The following is a 21,181-nucleotide window of genomic DNA, read 5'->3' on the forward strand; positions in this document are numbered from 1 at the left end:
ATAAGGTTTAGGATGGTCTTTTCAGTGACTGCACTTGAAGATACTTTCAAAGTTTTGAAATGCTAGTAGTTCTTGCCATTATATGGATTAGAACATTACTCAAATAGGGCTATTGATTAAGTATTTAACTCTTGACGAGGCACAGCTGTTAAATGAAAAGCTTTTCTAGGTATTTTTATTAGCAACTGTAACTTAACCACAGAGTTTGTTAGGGATTATAGACTAGCCCAAATTACAAGCATCATTACAAGCAATTCTACGAGCCATAGGATATACGTTTCTGTCATACCTTGAAAATAACCTTCCTGAGGAAGTCACAGCAATATTTTTAGACTATTTTAGATTGGTTAGTCTGAAGTTAACTGGCTAAATGATTGACAGGTAAAGATCAGTTTTTTGAGGGATTGAATTTTGTTTTAGACTTTATTTGTATAATATTAGTATGGGATTATTAGACTAGTTTGCGATTGCAATATATAGTCTATAAAAGTCTTTTTAGTGTCTTTTTGCAGTCGGCTAGTGTATGGTTAGCATTAAGCTAACATCTGAGTCCTGATGTGAACAGTTTCATTTCTTTATCTCACTTGTTTTTTATAACTGAAGTCATAAAAGACTCATTGCCCAACAGAAACCGACACCAAAACTGTGACACATCTGATTCTACAGCGTCTTTCAAAAGTGTGGAGCGTCATCAGGCTTTAGCCCCTACTGCCGGGAGAAACCCAGCCCAACAGCCCAGAACAAACAAGGCCCTGCTCCTAACCGACACGGCTGATAGTGAGAATTAAAACCTGAGTGTGATGGAAGCGTCAGAGATACAGACTTTACAGAGCTAAATATATCAGCTGATACAATCAAACAAACTCAATGTTTCAACAGTATAAATAATATTATACCTGCTCTGAGATTCAGCTTAGCAACTGCTTTCTCACCTGGTCTTTGATGGACAAGGTGGTTGAAGGGCTGCTGATCCAGGTAAACACTTACCTTAAACTGGTAATCTAGGAGGTTCTAGATAAATCTGTCACATTCAGTACCAGATAAAAGTTTGGACACACCTTCTCATTCAATGTTCTTCTTTTTCCTACATAGTTAATAATTAGTAAAGTGATCTATCAAACTATGAAGAGACACATACGTTATTATGTAGTAACTTAAAAACAGTGTTAAACAAACCAAAAAAATACTATTTGAAGAAGCATTTGGGTGCTCTTATCTGGGGTGCTGATAACTCGCGGTTTCTGTGGCTGGAAACTCTTGTTCTTCCTTTCCTGGAGCAGTCCTGATGAGAGCCAGTTTCATCATAACATTTTTGATGGTCTGTGCAACATTTCTTAAATTGTTTTAAATTGACTAACATTCATATCTTCTTTATTTAGTTGAGTAGTTGTTGCTTATCATAACCTGGATTCGAACATTACTGAAATATTCACTATTCACTGTATACCTGTAACTCTACCTCTTCACTACTTTACTTTAACTGATGCTCTCAAACACTTTATTAAGAGACAAGAAATTCAAGTAATTAACTCTTGATGAGTTCAGCACAGCTGTTAACTGAAAGCCTGAATTCCAGGTGACAAAATGGCAAGATGTATTAAGCTGTCATCTAAACAAGAGGTGCTACTTTGAGAAATCTAAAATATAAATAAATCATGTTCTGTTTTTTTAAAACACTTTTTTGTTTGCTGAATATTTTCAAAAATATTTACACAGCAGAAGAGAAAACAGTGAATATAGGGACGAGTAGTTAATTGTATAATAATTGCATAATAATTTATGCTTATTAATTGGTTATTACTATAGTTGTGGTTAGTTTCCCAGAGCCAAAACACAAGCAAAATAACAGTGCTACTGTTATTTAGTTACTGCAATATTTAAAAAGTGTTAATACTATTATCTGAATAAAGCATTAAGGACAAACATTTACACAGATCATCACAGATAATCTGAAATTAGTGTAAAATGGTAAATGGTTGAGTCTTATTAGGAATTAAGAATTATATTTTGTTTTTGTTTTAGTGCCCCCTAGTGATGCCTTAGGAAAATGCATGGAAAGACCTGCATGTTGCTGCTGAGTGTGTAATAAATAGAGTGGAAGACAGTGAATGAGTGATTAAACAGAGTGTTTAAAAACTCCAGCAGCACTGCTGTATCTGTATCTGATCCACTCACTAAAGAATGTTTAATGTGATTAATAAGTGACTAATAAAAGAAAAGAACAACATAAGAAAACAAGCTGTAATGAAATAAGAGTGACAAGGCTGTTTTTAAGGTAGAAAGTTCAGATAATTGTGTGAAAATGTAAAAATAATTACTCCAGTAAAATATAGATAACCTGTATTTATACATAAGTAAGTTAACATAGTATTTGTACTTCATTACTTCTCATTACACCCCTGGAAACCCTCCCCCGAGGACGAGGGTGTTTAACCACAGGAAGTGCTCTACTGCAGTAAAGACCACCGGGCCGCTTTTCACACGAGGCCTAACAGTGGTCTCAAAGTCACTGGATGTTTTGCAAACAGAGGCCGGCTGGGAGCAGAGCGGAGTGGAAAAACAGACTCTGAGGGATAAATCACAGAGCTTTAATGAAACGCTGGGGAGCCCAAATGACTCAGTAGCACCATGACAATGCTACACATAAAAACAACAGCAGCAGCAGCAAATCCCCCAAGTAACAGTGAGCTCGTCCTCGGCTAACTCAGCAGCACATCAATCCTAAAGTGTCCTAAAGTACAGAAAAATACACACTAATACAAAAGCAGCCGTACAAAGAGTAAAAAATTACTGAAACTTTGTTAAGAATAATGTAAAATTAAATGAGTTAAAATGTAATATTCACAGGCCTTTTTTATAATAAGGGGTGTACAATATCCTATAGCATGCAAAAATATCACAAAATACCCTGAAATATTATTTTATCATATTTATTTTATATCAGGGTTCAACTTTTTTTGCTGGTATTAGAAAAAGGAAAATGAAAATTCACACTGTTCTCATTAACCATTATAATAATAATTACTACAGACAGATAATAAGTTATATCTGTCCTGTATCATTTATTTTACTTTAGTCCTTTAGTTGTAAAAAAAAATCTCAATTCGAGCTGTGCCCTATTTTATATAATATGGTATTATATTATTTTCAAGTCAACTTTTATATTCATTGTGTTGCAGTAGTGTATCCTTAAAATAATATATATATTTTTTTTATTTAATGTTTTGTCATATCGCCAAGAATATTGTATCAAAAAAGAAATTTAATATCATGATATTATTTTAGTGTCGTATCGCCCACCCCTACTCTTCATAATAAAAGGCCTTCTTAAATAAAATTCTACATTCTAAATTCACTCCCTCACAAAGTGCCTGATGCAGAATTCACAGTTTGTTCGGTAGCCCTTCGTTTCTTTGGATCGGCGGCTCTCGAGCGTATAAATCTCAAACTCTCGCCGATCTTCAGCACTTAAAGTTCTGGAAGATTTCGGCCACTTCCAGCCAGGTCCTGAAGCAGGCCAGCCCCCTGTCCCGGATCTGCTTGCGCCCTTTATCAGTGATCACCTGTCCGTTCTCCTTCACGATCACCAGCTTTGGGACGGCAGTGATGTTATACTTCTTCTTCAGCTCGCTGGAAGAAACACGGAGGATGGAAGAAGAAGATTAATATAAAAGTATTTGGACATTCAATCATTTACTGTGATCACTGGGTGTTAAACAGAGTTTATCCTGCTTTTTGCTTTTGTCACAGCTTACCAATGAAAAACAAGTATCTCCAAATCTGCATTTTTACAGGAAAGTGTTAAAGTCAAAGGAAAGAGTTAATTTCAGTTCATTTTGGAGAATTTCTACTGGTCCATTCAATCAAGAAATGTTGACACAATGTAAAGGACAGTCTGTCTGTTCAAACTATGTAGTAAACTAAATATTGACAAAAATGGAGATACTTGTTTTTCATTGGACAGTGATGATTTTAAAAATCCTCAACTTGCAGGTGTTTTTTTATTTACATGCCATTCTGATTATAGTAAAATAATAGCAAATCTCATTCAAGTAAACTTTTATTAACATTTTGATTAAAAACATATCTAACCAATATCTAAATAAATATACTCTTCTAATAATTTAATGGGAAGTAGCCTTTCACAGTATTACTATAGTTTTTTTTTCCCGTTTTAACTAAAGAACTGTACAGAACTCTTTAAAAATCCCTGTTTAATAGACAGTCCTGCAGAGGGATAGTAGCCTATTTTTACACATAATCCTCCAAACGGTGTCGACTAAACCTCTTACAGAGGAGACACTGAGGGGTTAGCCTACTTTACAAAAGATCAGAACTATCAATGTGAGTAGGCTAATTTAATGGGTTTTGTTTTTGAAAAAAAAAATATGTTTTATATACTGTACGGCTGGGCGATATTTATTTCAATATTTTTCAAATATAAAAGCAAATTCTCAATTATGATTTTTTAAATTCTTACTTCAGTTTTTATTTGGAAACAGGATGCAACATTTAAAGTGATGCACAAGCTAATAGCTATTGTTTCCACTGCCCACACTGCCAAAAGTATCAACTGGTCTTATATTATATTCTAATTTTCTGAGGAAGCCATTTGTGAGCAATACTTCTATATATGAGTTATTGAATTGAATTACTGAAATAAAGTAACTTTTCAAATATATTTAATTATATATATATATATATATTTTTTTTTTTTGTTGCAGAAAATGAGATATGGCTAAAATAACAAATAAGATGCAGAGCTTTCAGACCTCAAATAATGAAAAGAAAACAAACAAGTTCATATTCATAAAGTTTTAAGAGATCAGAAATCAATATCACTGTATCACTGTTTTCATGCATCTTGGCATCATGTTCTGTTCTCCTCCACCAGTCTTGCACACTGCTTTTGGATGATAACTTTATGATGCTCTACTCCTGGTGCAAAAATTCAAGCAGTTCAGTTTGGTGGTTTGATGATCAGCTTGCGATCATCCATCTTCCTCTTGATTATATTCCAGAGGTTTTCAATTTGGTAAAATTAAAGAAACTCATCATTTTTATGTGCCATTATTTTTAATTTATATATATACAGATTATTAAAGTACTGACTGTTTGTAGGGGTCAGTCCAGGGCAGGGCCAGCCAGTCTCCGTGCAGGTCGTGGTAATACTCCACCATGTCCTCTGTGGATTTATCGGAGGAGATGAACACGATCTCGAACTGCGCGGGCGGCTCGCTCTCCTCCACCAGCTCGGTGTAGAAGTCGCAGAGCACCGGAGTGAAGTCGCGGCAGGGCGGGCACCATCCCGCGGAGAAGTACAGCCCCACCACCTTATTCCGCAGCGCTTCCTCCGGGTCTATAAACTCTCCCTCTTTATTCAGGAGAGTTCTGCCTGTGAACACCTCCACCATACTGACCCGACACTAAACAACCCCCGCTAGAGCTTTACTACAACTCCCCACACCCGCTAACACCCAGCTAACACTGCCCGGCAGCCTCTCAGAACCTCCCCCGGCTGAGGCGCCCTGATCCCGGCCAGCCCGCAGTGTTGAGCTCCGCTGAAGCTAACTCACACCGACACTGACGGGGAAAACTGGCAACTCTCTCCTGAAGCCAAGGGCTCAGCTGTTTTGATCAGGGGCTCTAACCGTGATTGGTCGAGCGGATAAACCTCTTAAGACCCGCCTTATGCAAATAAGGTGACGGTGGAGAGCACCAATCAGCGCCCGCCTGCTCGCGTGGTTGCCAGATTGTTTAAAAAACAAAACAAAACATAAAATTTGACATTAAAATTTAGTCTTAGCTACGGAGCCCCTAAGATGACATCATGTTTAAAAATAATAATGCATGGACACAACTTATTAAAGGATGGGAATGAGATCCTAAGGCATGGCCAAGGCATATTAAGATGTGGGTACAAGATCCTAATGCTTGGCCACAACTTATGAAGGCATGGGAACAAGATCCTAATGTGTGGCCAGGACTTATTAAGGCATGGGAATGAAATCCTTACTAAGTCAGGATAACTTTAGCAGTAGTAGTTACATCAGGGTAAAACACAGTAACTCATAGTTAACTAAAAAAATCAGTTTAGCTAACAGGTTTACCTCAGGCTTACTTTAGCTAACAGGTTTACCTCAGGTTAACTTTAGCTAACAGGTTTACCTCAAAGTAAGATAGGACAGCTCTAGCGACCATTAAATAAATGAATATTAAAATCACATTCTCATAATTTAGAACAGATACCACGACAACTTGTTTCACATGAAGTTTTATTTTTTTTAATCTTATAAGGATAGACTTACATAATAATTATAAAAATTACTTACAGAATTAAGTAACAGGTTTTAAAATGTGTTTATACTTCTAAATGCAAATAAAATGAACTATCTACAATTTAGAAAAAAAATGCGGTCCAGTAGAAGCCATTTACCTATACGTGAAGGAGAACATGAAATCTGAACTATACATGTATCTGCGACAATCATCAAATTGCACTGTTCTGTTTTTTTGTTTTTCTTTTTTTACAAAATAATCAAAGAGCAACAGCATCTCAAAGGGATCATATTTGGGAATCTGACATTGTGTTGTGCACTAAAACAGGAAAACCCCTGATTTTCTCAATTCCTCAGTCTGATATGTACAAGGCTGAATATCGGATATGTGTAGCGTGAGTGACGTCTCGTACGTGCACTTTGTGCGTTTTTTTGTTTCCTTAATTCTTTCTTTATTATCATCAATTTTACTCCAATCATGTAAGGCTTTTTTCCTTCTTTGACTGTTCTTCGTCAGAATTCCAGAACTATTACAATAACACGTTACGTTACGTACGAATCCGCCCCGCTGCGCTACGGGGTACAAACTACGTTAAAAAGATATGATCCCTCAAATGCTGTGTAACACTGGTACCTTGCCCTTCAAGTTGGCACTCCACAAAGAACACCAGTGCATTTGATCCGATAGAGCATAGTAGAAAATAAAATACTTATTTTCTTTTTTTTTTAAGAAATGGGGAAAATAAAATAATAATAATATTCATAATAAAAAAACAGGAAATTCACAATTAGCAACACAACAAACTTTCATTTAGGGAACAAATAACTGAAATAAAAAGACGGGTACACATGCATCACACTAACATACAGTTACAACTCTACTCATATCATGCAAAAAGAATGGCCTAGCGTTCGTGTTTTTGTCTTTTTTTTTGCGTCATTTTTTTTTTCTTATTTTGTTTTTCGATTTCCCACGTCGACCTGACATCAAACACGGTACAATACTACAGTAGGTAAATGTAAAGAAAAGGCCAATCCGTCGAACATGTCTTTTTCTGAATGTCCGTTTGCATAATGACACGCCCATATGCCACTGATAAGACAGAATCTGTTACGTTAAAAAAATGTACAAAAAAAAAAGAAAAAGAAAAATCGGTAGCTAACTACACGTAGCTGCAACAGATACTGAGGGTGCAACAGTTCTGTTATTACAAGGCCGGCAGTCTCCTCTCCACTTATAACTAATAGCACACAAACGGCGAGTCCCGAGCTGCAACCGAAGGCGATGATGATGATCCCCCCTCAGCCAAACTTTTTCTTTTCTTTACTTTTTTTTTTTACTTTTTGGTAAGTTAAGCAGGGCTGCCTGCTTTAAGGTCGTAGGTTCAATACTGGGAGAATGGAATATATATATATATATATAAATATATATACGAAAAAACAAAGTCACATCAGTTTCACTGTCTACAGGCCACGTTCAGATTGCTGCTTGTGCATATCAAAAAAACGAGACGTAATATTGCTAATGTTAACGTTAAAGTTAACGCTAGCGTCAGGCATTTTTTTGTTCCCTTCGGAGGCAGAGCTTCTACAGGCAGCTGAACCCTGCAGCAAAAACACAAAAAAACAGAAGGGTCGAGCTGCAGTGGGCCGAACACTCGCGAACAAGAAGCGTGAGGTAATGAAAAACACATGTGGCTGCGAGAAAACCGTGTGTGTGTGAGTGTGTTACTTTAAACATTGGAACATTCCTAAAGGGGGCCGCAGGTCAATCTTGTACGTAGAGATCCGATGGGATTGGAAACACAAAACATTAAAATATCGAAACCAGACAATCGAACAGCGAGGCACGCACATTTACACGTAAAAAAGAAGTGAGAAATAAAAAAAGAGCAAATCTCAAAAGGCTAATTGTGTAAGAACCATATCGTTACTTATCGTATAAGAGCAGAGAGAGGACAGAGTGGAAAGATTGCAGTTCACTTCCTGAATACTTCTGAATTATTATTGCATCAATTTCCTGTGTTATTCTTTTTCTTTAGTTCATTTGTCAAATCTGTGACCAAATTTTTAAAAACTTGTTCTCTCGATAAGAGCAGATAAAAATGCTAAAAGACAACTTTTTGTCAACGAAAGCAATTTTTGTTTAGAAAATATCATGTTAAACACAGGTATCCCTTCATTTGGGAAAAAAAAAAAAATGTGGCCAATTTTCTGAACTTGTTCTCTTAAAATAAAACAAAACAAACAAAATTTTATCATGTTTAGGAAATATTGTGTTGAATACACAGCTATCCATTCCTTTGTATAAAAACAAACAAAAATGATCATACAAACAAAAATTATTGTGGCCAATTTCTCAAAACAACCAAATTCTGTTTAAAAAATATGTTAAAACAGCTTTCCCTTCATTAGGGAGAAAAAAACAAACAAACAAAAAATGAACACAAAACAAACAAACAAGTTAAAAGGCCAATTGTTCTGACAGTTTTTAAAATCAGAAATAGTCAAATCTCACAAAAAACATTGCTGAATTGTAGAACTGGACAAAATATAAAAATACGAATAAAACAAAGACAATGTCGGAAAATTCTCCATGTATTTTTCATTACATGGTGAAAGTAAAGTACAAATTGCAAATACGCTTAAAACACCATAAGTACATAAGATAAAGCAGAGCAATAGCAGGATTTCACACAAGACACATATATAATGAATTCAGTCAAACGCTTAAAAACGCTCATTTCTAAACAGCTTTTAAATAAGTGACTGAATCTGATAACTCACATGTTCCAGAGAGAAAACGATAAAAATCAAGTGCTCCAATCTTTTTTCATAGAGGTCAAACAACATTAGTGCTTCAGATAATTCATCGATAAGCTGCATCAGCATTTAATCGTGTTGTAAAAAATAAAGAGATTGTTGTAGAATATAAAGTAAAGAGAAAATTAAAGTGAAGAAAAGCGCAAGAAGCTGGTGATGTGCACACTACAAATATATATACATCATCTAACAAACAGATGATGAGTACAATTCATAGCGAGAGAGAGAGAGACGGTTCTAACGGAGAAACTGAGCCGGACATCCTCACTGCTGGGGGGCAGAACTTCGGCAAAGCAGAAAAAAGGGGGAACAATTAAATAATTAGAGTAAAAATACCGAAACAGACGAGTATTTGGGCGACATGTAAAGGCTGAGCTCCGCATGGAGCCGTAACAGTCATCATGCTCGAGCTAATTTCATCCAATTCATCCATATCTGACAACATATCACCATCCATCCACCCATTCATCCCAATTCATCCCAATTCATAACTGAAAACAGGCAATATGAGAACTTCTGTAGGCAGATGACTGATTTGATTCCGGGCCGTTTTTTGTTTTTTTTTAACCGTTTCTTCTTCTTCTTTCCCCACTTTCTCAAGTGGAATCGATGTTCACTCGTTATCTTTAACCAACAGGAATGAACAATACTAAAAAAGACAACCATTTGAATATTTAAGCTACTTTTGTTTAGGGAATTTCATGTGAAACACAGCTTTCCCTTCATCAGGAAACAAAACGACCAAAAAAAACCAAAAGAACAAAACAATAAAAAGACACTTAACTAGTGGCAATCCAAGGCTCCAGTGAAATATCCGTCGTCACGTCTCCCCGAGATGGTGCAAGAAACGTTCCACGAGAACTTTTGGCAGAGTTTGTGGATCACATCCGAAGTCAGTCAGTCTCCTCCACCGCTACCTCCGCGTCCTCCCTCGCCGCCTACGACGTTTTCACCAAGTCGTACACGTAAATGTGAAAGTCGTCATCGAACTTGATGAAATAAACGGAGGGCTTGGCCTCCACCTGGTGGATGACCATGCCAGTCCGTTTAGAGCCATCCTCTTTGGCGTACTCCACCTGCTTCCCCACCAGGCTGTCCACTACCTCCCCGGGCTCCCGCTCCGCTGGGGGAGAGTCGTCTGGAACACAGACACATAACATTAAAATGTTTTATATTTACACAGTCAATTATCCAACCCACTCATTAGGACTATCACTATCACTCCCACAAAACCAGGAGGGTGAAGACTAGCATGTGAAGTCAGACTCCGCCTCTTTTTGAACTGCTGCTGATGCAGCATTGTCAAGTAGCATCACAGCGCTAATGACTTGGTTCCGATACGTCAGCTCACAGACGCAGCCTTGTGCTGATCCACCTCACCCTAGGAGTGATGAGTGGAAGGAACGCCATCTACCCATTTAGAGAGAGCAAAGCCAATTGTGCTCTCTCAGGGCTCTGGCAGCTGATCGCAATCTGCATGAACGGGATTCAAACCAGCGATCTCCCGTTCATAGTGGCAGCACCTTAGCCCACTGGACCACTCAGAGCCCAATGTTAATGTTAAGTCAGATCACACTGACACTGTATTTCTATTTGATGTGTTTTTGTATAGGTACAGATGATAAAAAGACAAAATTAAAACAGAGACGGTTAAGTTAAGCCATAAAATTGCGAATAATGTTTCTTTAGTATTTTTTATAGTATCACTTAGTATAATATCACGTGTATTTTTGTGGTACCTGTATCAAAACCTCTGGTACTGTGACAACCCTTAGTCCCAAATAGTTTTACATTTTTTTAAATATTATTACAAAAAGTTTTTTATTTCTATTTTTATACATTTACATTAAATATGAAATATGAAAACAATCTTGTGCTGTAAAACACTAATAAACACTAATAAATTATTAAATTAAAATAATAAAACAGTGTTAAAGATGAGTGAGTGTTTATTTATATGGAAGTTAGAAAGTTAAAATATCAGACTCACTTGAATCCGGCATGATCCTCAGATCTCCGTCCTTGTAGTCGTCGAGGAGCTGATACATGTAGAGGACGGGGTCTTTTTCATAAGTGATATAAAACCATGTGTTCATGATGGGGGCTCGGGCCAGCACCATGCCCCGCCACTCGTCTTTCGAGCCTTCTTCAGTCTCAAACATATGCTCAACCGCCTTGCCTATCATAGTGTCGGCTAGGTGGGCGTCGCTGATGCGCGTAGAAGCTGGAGGGTGAAAGGAAAAGGAACAGGAGACGTTTATGTTGGGGAACGGCTAAAAATAAAAATAACAGCAGGCGAAAAAAGCAAAGTACTGTATTTTTCACACTGTAAGGCAAACTTAAAATTCTTTAATTAGCCCAAAGATGGTCAGTGCGCCTTATAATCTTTCAATGCTCAGAGGTGAGTTTTATCGGTCTATAGTCTTTTGCTAATTCTGGCTAGCACTGCTGGAGCAGCATTAGCATTAGCAGCTAATCACGCCAAGGGCAAGCTCTTTTGTTGTTCAGAGGTGAGTATTATCGGCCTGTAGTTTGCTGCTAACTCTGGCTAGCAGTGCTGGAGCAGCAGTTAGCACTTAGCCGCTAATTGCACTAGCTCTTTTGCTGTTCAGAGGCAAGTATATCAGACAGTAGCCTGTGCATTTACCATGTTAAAACAAGCTATGTGGGACGAACCACTAGCTAATATCTCTCTGGTTTACAGGAACACTCAGTGCTAGCGGTTAATGCTTATGCTGATGCACCCAGCCTTAGCAGAAATCTGGAACTCCCCCAAATAAACAGTGTAGATTGTTTAGATTAACATCCAGCGCTCGTTTGACTTTAAATGTTTGCCTTTTTAACAGTTTTGTTTACTTAGCTTAGCTTTACTTAACTTACATTACCCATCACCACCACCACCCAGTGGTAAGGCTTGCTGAATTAGAAGGAAAACATGGCAACACCCCTGTTCCTTACTAGTGTTGCATAATGCTTCTTATAATCTGGTGCGCCTTACAGTGCGAAAAATACAGTAAGCAAAGTGTAAAATTAGGCCACAGACAAGACCCAAGACCCACCGAGACGATCCGGCAGAACCTCCAGCCCCTGCACCCGCTCGTCCTTATGCAGCTCCAGCCCGTAAACGCAGTCGAACCCGTCGTACTTGATCAGGTACAGCGACGGGTTGACCGGAACCTGGTCCAGCACTGTGCCCTTCCACTGCGACGCCGCGCCGCTGCCCTCCTTCCAGATGTGCTGAATACGGCAGCCCACGATGTTCCGCCGGGGCTGCGACACCTTGGTGGGCCCGACGCTGCTTTTGTGTTTTCTGCAGGAATAAGCAGAAGCTGTTTAGACTATATTCAGACCACGCTGTGAAAATAAGCTCCTCAAAATCCAGTGTGACCTTGAGAAGAGCTGCTGACTGCTATAAGAATGTTACACTCTTATGGGCCATCGTCAAATATTGCAACTAAATTCTTAAAAAAGCTGATAAGACACTATTCCTGCCACAATGATTACATTATTGTCTCAAAAAAGTAAAAAAAAAATTACAAAGAGATTTAATCATTGCCTTTTATAGTGTGTAACTGCATTATTGTGCTATTATTTTATCCATATATCAGTGGCATGAAAAGATGAAAAGACAATGAAAAATAAAAGGATTAATATTGTTTATCGCAATATTTCTGGGAAAGTATATAACAGTCTAAACATCTAACTGATATTGACAATATCCAGGCATGACCTTGATTATTTTCGCTGCCCATTTTTTTCGTATGTTTGTTTATACAGAAATAAAAGTCACCAATATTTAACCAGTCATGTTGTTCTGATCTCTTGTCTGCTCTCTGTGGGAGGAGGTGTTTTTTCTGTCTTTTTCCTTTTTCTGGTCCCATTTACATTTTTAAGGATTTTTTCTCTATAAAAAGGTGCTTCAAAATGCACTTATACAAAATGCACAAACAATTTGTATTGATTGCTAAAATATAAGTTGAATATGTGTATCTATACATCTGTAGTTTAATGTAAATAGTATAAATTCACATAGCTTTGATGTGCACCATTTGAAAATGAATGAAATACACCTGCGACGAACAAGCCTATATTTGCAGTCACAACATGAATGTATTTTTTGCAATAAAATAATTTTTATGCCTCAATCTAGCAATTTTGTGGAAATTGCAGTCTTCTACTATTACTATTGATTAGAGTGTATTGCTCTTTAAATGGGTGTAACTGCGTTGATTATGCTATACTGTCTATACTATGTCTATATCATGTTTTATGTGTCATAAAATGACTACTATTTCGCTTAGCACTTCACTACTTGTTAGCTTTTTCGGTATTGACCTATGTTTGCCTGCTCACTATAGTATGTTGTTTGTTTATGCTGCCATTTGGTTGCATATTGACCCTGCCTGTCCTTGACTATTCTTATAAGCCTGACCCCTTGTTTAATAAATTGTACGTTTAGTATCTGCGATTGTCTGTTCTGTGTTTGGCACCCGTGACATTTACACATAATGTGTTAAAGCTCATGTAAGTCTGGCTAATTTTAACAATACATTTATTCATTGCAAATGGTGATCACTAATTTTAATTTTAATTTGTATCACACAGGTTTGGAAAGACTTACTTGTGTGAATTCTTCTTTTTCATCATATTTGCAGAGACTCCAGGGTGTCCTAAAGTATATAAAACATAATATTACAAAATCTATATTTAGTAAATAGAGTAAGAAATGCACGTAAGAAAAAAAAAACAATAAAGCAAATAAATAAGTGATTTTTTTTACCTGCATCAGCTCTGGATCTCTGGCCTGCGTTCTTCCCGAATGGGGTCTTCATTCATCTGGATGTAGGGGAGCAGCTTGGCTGCCGGACTAGGGTGAAAATATCAATTGTACTCTTTCCGATGAATGAAAGAGCCACAGGAGGGGGGGTTTAAATAAAAGGGGGGTCGACTACAGTGTGGGAAAACGCGGGCATATAATCCAGCGCTGCAACACCAGCAGACAGGAATGTGAGATTGGTCTGAGAGCTGAAAGCTGGGTGTCAGCAGCCCAATCAGGGCTCTGGGAGCTGGTAGAGGTCCAGTCTTTCGGTTTTGGTGAAGGGCTTCAAAAACCTACAAAATACAAAGAGAAGCAAACATTATTATTATTAACAAACAATCAAATTGAAAAAAAAAAAGGAAGGACGCAATATTTTGCATGCTAGCCTCATCATTTCCCTGGGTTGTTAATTGTATTATTATAAGTAAATAACATTATTCATCAACATCCACTTGGTTGGATTACACTGAAGTAAAAAAGTTAAGTAAACCCTTTTGGAAATTACCAGGATTACCAGAATACTGATTACTTGCATCTTATTTGCAGCTACGAAAAGATTGTATTACAGTATTGCTTTCAAAGGGGTAATCTGCGGGTTATTAAACACAAGCATTCACTTACTTTTTCTAGCCTGCACTGTGAATGTTTACTCAACATGCTTATTAAAAGGCATAAACAACATTGGAATTGTATGTTTTTTTTTTTTTTTTTAGTAGATTGTGGTGGTTTTAATTTTCTCACTTACGATAACACGATAAGAACAAATTGTATTAGTAATCAATGCAGAAATCCAAAAATTCCAAATGTTTCTCATATCTGTCCCAAGTACATTCATACAGTACTACAAACTAGAACTAGTTAAACATAAAGATGGACTAATCAGTACTGTCTTTTAAAACAACCTGTGAATTCACGTACAGAACAGCACTGTGGAGCTGTAACACAAAGAATTGTTACTCTCAGTACCGGGCTAAGTGATGTACTCTCAATAGGGGTATCCAGTTATTGGAGTAACTCTGCCTTAAAACGCATTTGTTTTAAATGTTCTACAAATATGAGAGCTTGCATCAAATATGGTAAAGCAAATATAACAGTATATTCATGCACTTGTCTTTAATTGGGCTCTGTATTTGTGAGTGAGGTCCTTCTTGCAATCTTTTGGATGAATAAATAACTGCAATATCCTGTGACCTTGCTCAACATTGCAGCCACTCACAAAATATAAACAATACAGTTTCACCAGCTCACAGGCAGCGTGAATTATCTGCCAATCACACATTTGGTCTAAAAAAAATTGGCTGACGCCAATGCATTTTATGCATTATTCTTAAACTGAGATTATCTTCATTAAGTTTTAAGAGTTCGGAAATCAATATTTGGTGGAATAACCCTGGTGGTTTTTAATCACAGTTTTCATGCATCTTCGCATCATGTTCTCCTCCACCAGTCTTACACACTGCTTTTGGATAACTTTATGCTGCTTTACTCCTGGTGCAAAAATTCAAACAGTTCAGCTCGGTTTGATGGCTTGTGATCATCCATCTTCCTCTTGATTATATTCCAAAGGTTTTAATTTGGTTAAACCAAAGAAACTCATCATTTTTAAGTGCTCTCTTATTTTTGCCAGAGCTGTATATATGTATATATATCATGTTGAGTGAAATAAACACTGGTTAGAGATCTAGCCTTATCTCTTCTAATACCCGCCTCAGATATCCAGACGTTTGTTACTTAGAAATTGGATCAAATACACATCGACATGACACATACATTATTTAGTCAGCTAAGATGAAGCTGTTGCATAACACATCAGGATTGCTTTCTCTACACGCGAATGCAGCCGAAGGACAGCACAGCATTAACCTTTTGCGCCGCGAGTCAGACAAAACAGCCACAGTTTGCTCTGCTGGGTAATCAAAACTGAATTAGTTGTGCAAGAGAAACAGATTATTACGTCCAGCTGAAGAACATTACGTATTATGAGTTAACACGACCGGACAGCCGTCCTCTGAACCATTAAACGCCAAGAGACTTGTAGTTCAAGCTGACGGAGACCCTTTAGTTAAAAATATATGAGAAAAACACAGATAAAGCAGTTTCTACACCAATTATCATTTTTTTCAGCTCCATTTATCTTATAGCAGCATTTTGTAGTTCTATAATTACAGACTGTAGTCCTTCAGTTTATTTGCATACTTTATTATCCTCAGATGCAGCAGTGCTGCTGAAGTTTTTAAACACCTCAGTGTCACTGCTGGACTGAAAACAGTCCATCATCAGTGTCTTGACCGGCCGGTGTTTTAGCCAATTAAAGATAAAGACCACCAGACTATGGAGAAGCTTCTTCCCACACACCATCATACTCATGAACAGTTGAAGAATACAATAAGCATTGTGGATACTGTCTATAATTAGGCATACAGTTTGTAATTATACAACAATTAAGTGTCCTATATGATCAGTGGAGCTGAAAGAAAAATAGATGATGAGTGTAGAAGCAAGGAGGTGGTCATAATGTTATGCTGTTACTGGGCGAGTGCGCTAACACCAAACAAGGGATGAAACTAAAAATGAGCAGAATATCCATCATTATGGTCTGTAGTCTCAATTCCAGCTCAATTCTTCAGTTTGGTGAAGCTCCTTTATTTACCAAAATTAAACTTCCAAATCTGATTGGCACCATATGATATCTCCCAGAGATGCAAGACAGCTGGAGCAGAAGAAGTACAGTCAGCTTAACTGGATATCAGAGATTCAGCAGCACAGAATGAACTCATATATCCTCTTTAGGACTAATAGTTTTACCTCTCCTGCATCACTCAACTTCATAATTAAGTCAACCACAATCTAGAATGAATGTAAAAAGCAATAAGCAAGGAAAGAAGAGCACTCCAATAGAGCTTAGCTCTCAGACAACTTTGTCCAAAGTCTCAGACTGTGATTAGCTTGTTAAGGTTACGGCTTTTTCATGGTCATCTTTAAAAAACGTCAAGTAAAGTAAAATCTCCTTAAACCTCATCCCAACAACAATTAGCAACTATGGGCTCCTCTAAGTAGCTTCCTAGCACCCTGAATATTAAATTACTGATGCTTACAGAGCAGGAAAAGACAGAAGCAGAAAAAAAGGAAAATAGTAAACCCTGACCTAAACCACTGGAATTATTTGAAACCACCTAAAAAGCAATGTGTAAAAAATCCTCCAAACATAGACTGAAAGACTGTTGCTTCAAGTAAGTCCTGTATTATATTGCTGACAAGTTTCTGAAAAAAAAACACAGCACTACCATTTGATGCTACTCTATATCATATGTTTTCTGTCATGTTTTAAAATTTGTTCAGGTAAGAATCCTGAATCATCACAGTGGGTTTTCACTAATTGACTCTGAATTAAGCCAAAAAACAATTGAGGAGCTTAAACTAATGCAATATCTTTATTTATAACATTTCATATTTCACATTAATACCCCTATGGCTATCACTATGGTTCCTACATTCTGATGCTACAACAAGCTCTAATATTAATGGGCTTCGGTTAAACCAACAACGAGTTACAATAAATTGCATAAAAATAATAATACCCATATCATATCACACAGCAACACTTATCGTAACAAACCAGCATAGTGCCATCAACCTGTTATCACCTGTCAGCGAGTAGTCCAGCTCAGAAAAACACTTAGCATCGCTGCTAACCTAGACAAATACAGCTGTAGCAACATTGTTGCTAATCTGCTATTCAGGTCAGCAAAACAAAAAATTATGTCACAACGTCACAACAGTGAAACAATAGGTTGTCAGTGTGTTGTAACAATGTTGCTGTGTTTTGTGGGATTATGGCCCAGTCACCAAAACAGCAAATTGCCATTACATTGTCACAACATTTCTCACAATAATTTGTCGTGACCTTGTTGGCTAGTTACTTTGGTTCAGTCAGCAAAACAATAGGTTGTTAAAATGTTGCCACATTCAAGATTACAGCTTATTCACCAAAACAACAGGCTCTCATAACATTGTCACAACGTTGTAACAATGCAACAATGTTTGCTGGGGTTATGGCTCAGCCAAAAAAAAACAATAGATTGCCATTACTTTGTCACAACATTGTAACAATAGTAACTTTTTTTGGAAATGGAAATAAGGCTCAGGTGCAGAAACAATAGGCTATCATAACACTGTCACAACTTTGTTACCACATTACCCTGTTTTCTGAGATTGTGGCTCTAGCTAGTTGGCCTGAGCCATAATTTGAGCCAAAATTTAAAAATGAGTAGAGTAATAACGTCAATATCAACCTGCCATCAACCTGCTAACACCTGTCTGCGAGTAATCCAGCTCAGAAAAACAGTTAGCATCACTGCTAACGTAGACAAAAATCCAGCTGTTAGCATTGTTGCTATTGTCTGCTGTTCTAGACTATTAGAAATTTGTCATTTCTTTAATAGTACAATAGTAACTGTGACTAGAAATGGAAATATGGTTTATATACAGAAACAATAGGCTGTCAAATCACTACCACAACGTTGTAAAAACAGTACCCTGAGTTTTCTGAGATTGTGTCTCTTGCTAGCTAGCCTGCTGTCACCAGGTGAGGCCGGCAGGGCCCACCCATCAGCCGCCGCCGGTTAATTGACCAATTAATCTTGTAGAGGTGCCCTACAAACCGCTCAACAGACAAACAAACGACCGCCCTTCCTCCTAACAAACCCCGGCTCCCTTCACGGATGATTCATCCCGGTGTCTGCCGCTGTTTTTCGGGGTGCAATCTGACCTGGGGGCTGTTTTTCAGGCTGATGTTTCAGCGGCTCGCCTTACGTTTCAGCCTGGCCAGGACACTCAACAATGTGGGGAGATCAGCCGGGCCTGATCGCGTTTCAGCGTGTCTGAAGGTGGCTAATGGGAGGCAGACTGAAGGAGACCCCTTTAATTTGACAAGAGACTACTTTACTGTCATTAAGAGCTGTCTAATAGCCTGAGGGCCTGATCAGGCAGGTCATCAGGTACACAGGTAGCACTGTGCTTAGCTAACCTGTGTGTTTATTAGCTAGAGAACCACAGTGATGTTATGGATTGCTAGTTACGGATCTAGTTAGTTAGTTTACTATCCTAAATATTCCATGAATGAGCACTGTCAATACCAGTAATTAAGGCAATTTATCCTGTTTTCACTGACAAAAAAATGTCTATATAATAAAACTCTCACTTCAGGTAGCAGGTATGACATATTTACTAGCTATCTGTATTACAGCTACTGTATATAACCAATTTCCATCCTGACTAGTCTTATTAGCAAGAGCTTATATCCTTCATATTTACACTTAATTTTATGGAAATTCACTCTCTTTAATCAATAAATATATGTCTACTTGTAAGACCTTAGCTATGATCACTTCACTAGTAGTACAAAAGCAATTCTAGTCAAGGCTGATTCAAGATACCTTGAATGTAAATGTTTTGACTAGAAGCACTGTAGTCCATTTAAATTACTGTCCATTTAAATCACAGCTTACATTACTGGAGGGATTTTAGACTAAAACTGTTTATCTAATAACCATAAACTTCATAAACAATGTCGGGTAATCAGCTAACCTAACCTAGCTTAGCTAATGTATATCCTAACTAGGTTAGATATCTGCAACAAAAATAAATAGCTAGCTTAATTTATAAAAAATAGGTTATATGACTAACCAGCTACCTAATTAGCTTTAGCTAAGTAGCTACAGGTAGTAATATGACTAGGTTAGCTAGTCAGAATGGTTTTATATCTAGCTAGAGCTGCTGTTACTAGCTAGCAGCTAAACTAACCTAGTTAGCTAAGCTAATGTATAACCTAATAACTAACTAGCTAGCTAACCTAGGTTAGATATCTGCAATAAAATAAACACATAGCTTTATTTATTAAAATAAAGCTTCCTAATTAGCTTAAGTACATGTTGTCCTTGTAATATGATTAGGTAAGCTAAGTTACTTGTAAAATTAGTTTTTAATAGTAATTACACATTACTAATGTAATAACCATACACATCATAAACATCAGAATTCCTGTCAGGTAAGAAGCTAACCCAATCTAGCTTAGATAACGTATAACTAGTTTATAATCTAGTTATGAAGCTATAACTGTGTAACTAGCTAACCTAGGTTAGATATCTGCAACAAACATAAATAGATATCTTTATAAACAAAAATAGGTCATATGACTAATTAGCTACCTTATTAGCTTAAGTATACATTTAATATATATGCAATGCATTAAGTATATAACAATGTAACGTAATATGACTAGGTTAGCTAGTCTGAATGGTTTTATATCTAGCTAGTTAACGTTAGATCTGCTGTTACTAGCTAGTAACGTTAATTAACGTTACATATTTCACAGCTGATATCTGAAATGATCTCTAAAACTGCATTACATGTTTTGTAATCCTGAATTTGAGTTTCTTAGCAGTCACAGCTTTCATTACTGGTGTGAATTTGTGCTAAAACTGTTTATCTATTAACCATAAACATCATAAACATCCTCAGGTAAGCAGCTAACCTACCTAGCTAGCTCTGGCTAATGTATAATCTGGGTTGGCTAGGTTAGGTCAGATAGCTATAGGTTAGCTGGCTGGCTAACGATGCAGCAACGGCCACCCAGCCGAGCTTATCGACTGCAGCGCCGGTTATTATTCCAAGGAGGCGTCCATGAAATGCAGTATTGCTGAAAACAGGCAAATGCTGAACCCGACAGCGTTACACACACAGCTCTCACTGAGCTGAAATCAGAGACATTCGCCTGCTAACCAGCAGCAGCAGCAGCCGCCGCCGCGTCAGCCATGTTGTTGCCTCACTATTATTTACAATCCCCGCAGCAGAGCCGAGCCAGAGCCGCAGCCGAACAAAGGGGGGACTGTAATCCAGCCTTCCCCTGACCAGAGCCCGCTCCAAACCAGAGCAGCAGAGAGAAAAAAAATGTTCAGCATCCAGCCTCCCGCCAGCCTTACTGTTCTCAGCGCTTCCCAGAGAAACCCCCCGTATTCTCGCTGTCACACCGCCGTCCTGCGCCCACGCCGTCCTGCAGCCCCGCGCACCTCCGCCCGCCAGCCGTCATTTATCAGCTTACCCTCTGTTTTAATGGGAAAATGTTATAGCTAGCTGCTGTGGGGGGATTATTCCTCCTCTCCGGTTCCCTCTCTCTCTCCCCCCGGTTCTCCTCCGCTTGATGAGCAGAAGGCGGCCCTGCCTTCCCCTCCCCTCCCCTCTCGCCCAGCTGCCAAATAGTGCT

The 21,181-nt window shown here is 37.8% G+C and overlaps 2 protein-coding genes across 4 annotated transcripts; both read right to left on the bottom strand.

The window, feature by feature from the left end:
* Nucleotides 1-2,574: 2,574 nt before the first annotated feature.
* On the bottom strand, nucleotides 2,575-5,619 carry nxnl2 (nucleoredoxin like 2). Its single transcript, XM_007250253.4, has 2 exons — nucleotides 5,113-5,619; nucleotides 2,575-3,630 (listed from the first exon to the last, which is right to left on the bottom strand). Exons 1-2 carry the CDS (start codon nucleotides 5,412-5,414, stop codon nucleotides 3,462-3,464), a joined length of 471 nt encoding a protein of 156 aa, XP_007250315.1. The 5' UTR covers nucleotides 5,415-5,619; the 3' UTR covers nucleotides 2,575-3,461.
* A 639-nt stretch (nucleotides 5,620-6,258) lies between these two features.
* On the bottom strand, nucleotides 6,259-21,174 carry LOC103035742 (spindlin-Z). Of its 3 annotated transcripts, none has more exons than XM_007250252.4 (6): nucleotides 21,020-21,174; nucleotides 13,882-14,213; nucleotides 13,723-13,771; nucleotides 12,161-12,411; nucleotides 11,092-11,325; nucleotides 6,259-10,239 (listed from the first exon to the last, which is right to left on the bottom strand). In XM_007250252.4, exons 2-6 carry the CDS (start codon nucleotides 13,931-13,933, stop codon nucleotides 10,040-10,042), a joined length of 786 nt encoding a protein of 261 aa, XP_007250314.1. In that variant the 5' UTR covers nucleotides 13,934-14,213; nucleotides 21,020-21,174; the 3' UTR covers nucleotides 6,259-10,039. The 3 variants fall into 3 exon arrangements, with proteins under 3 accessions (XP_007250314.1, XP_007250312.1, XP_022536601.1); XM_007250250.4 differs by having other exon boundaries at nucleotides 20,901-21,143; XM_022680880.2 differs by lacking the exon at nucleotides 21,020-21,174 and adding an exon at nucleotides 20,457-20,865.
* Nucleotides 21,175-21,181: the final 7 nt, after the last annotated feature.

The sequence above is a fragment of the Astyanax mexicanus genome, chromosome 20, assembly GCF_023375975.1.
Source record: "Astyanax mexicanus isolate ESR-SI-001 chromosome 20, AstMex3_surface, whole genome shotgun sequence".
Classification (NCBI taxonomy): Eukaryota; Metazoa; Chordata; class Actinopteri; order Characiformes; family Acestrorhamphidae; genus Astyanax; species Astyanax mexicanus.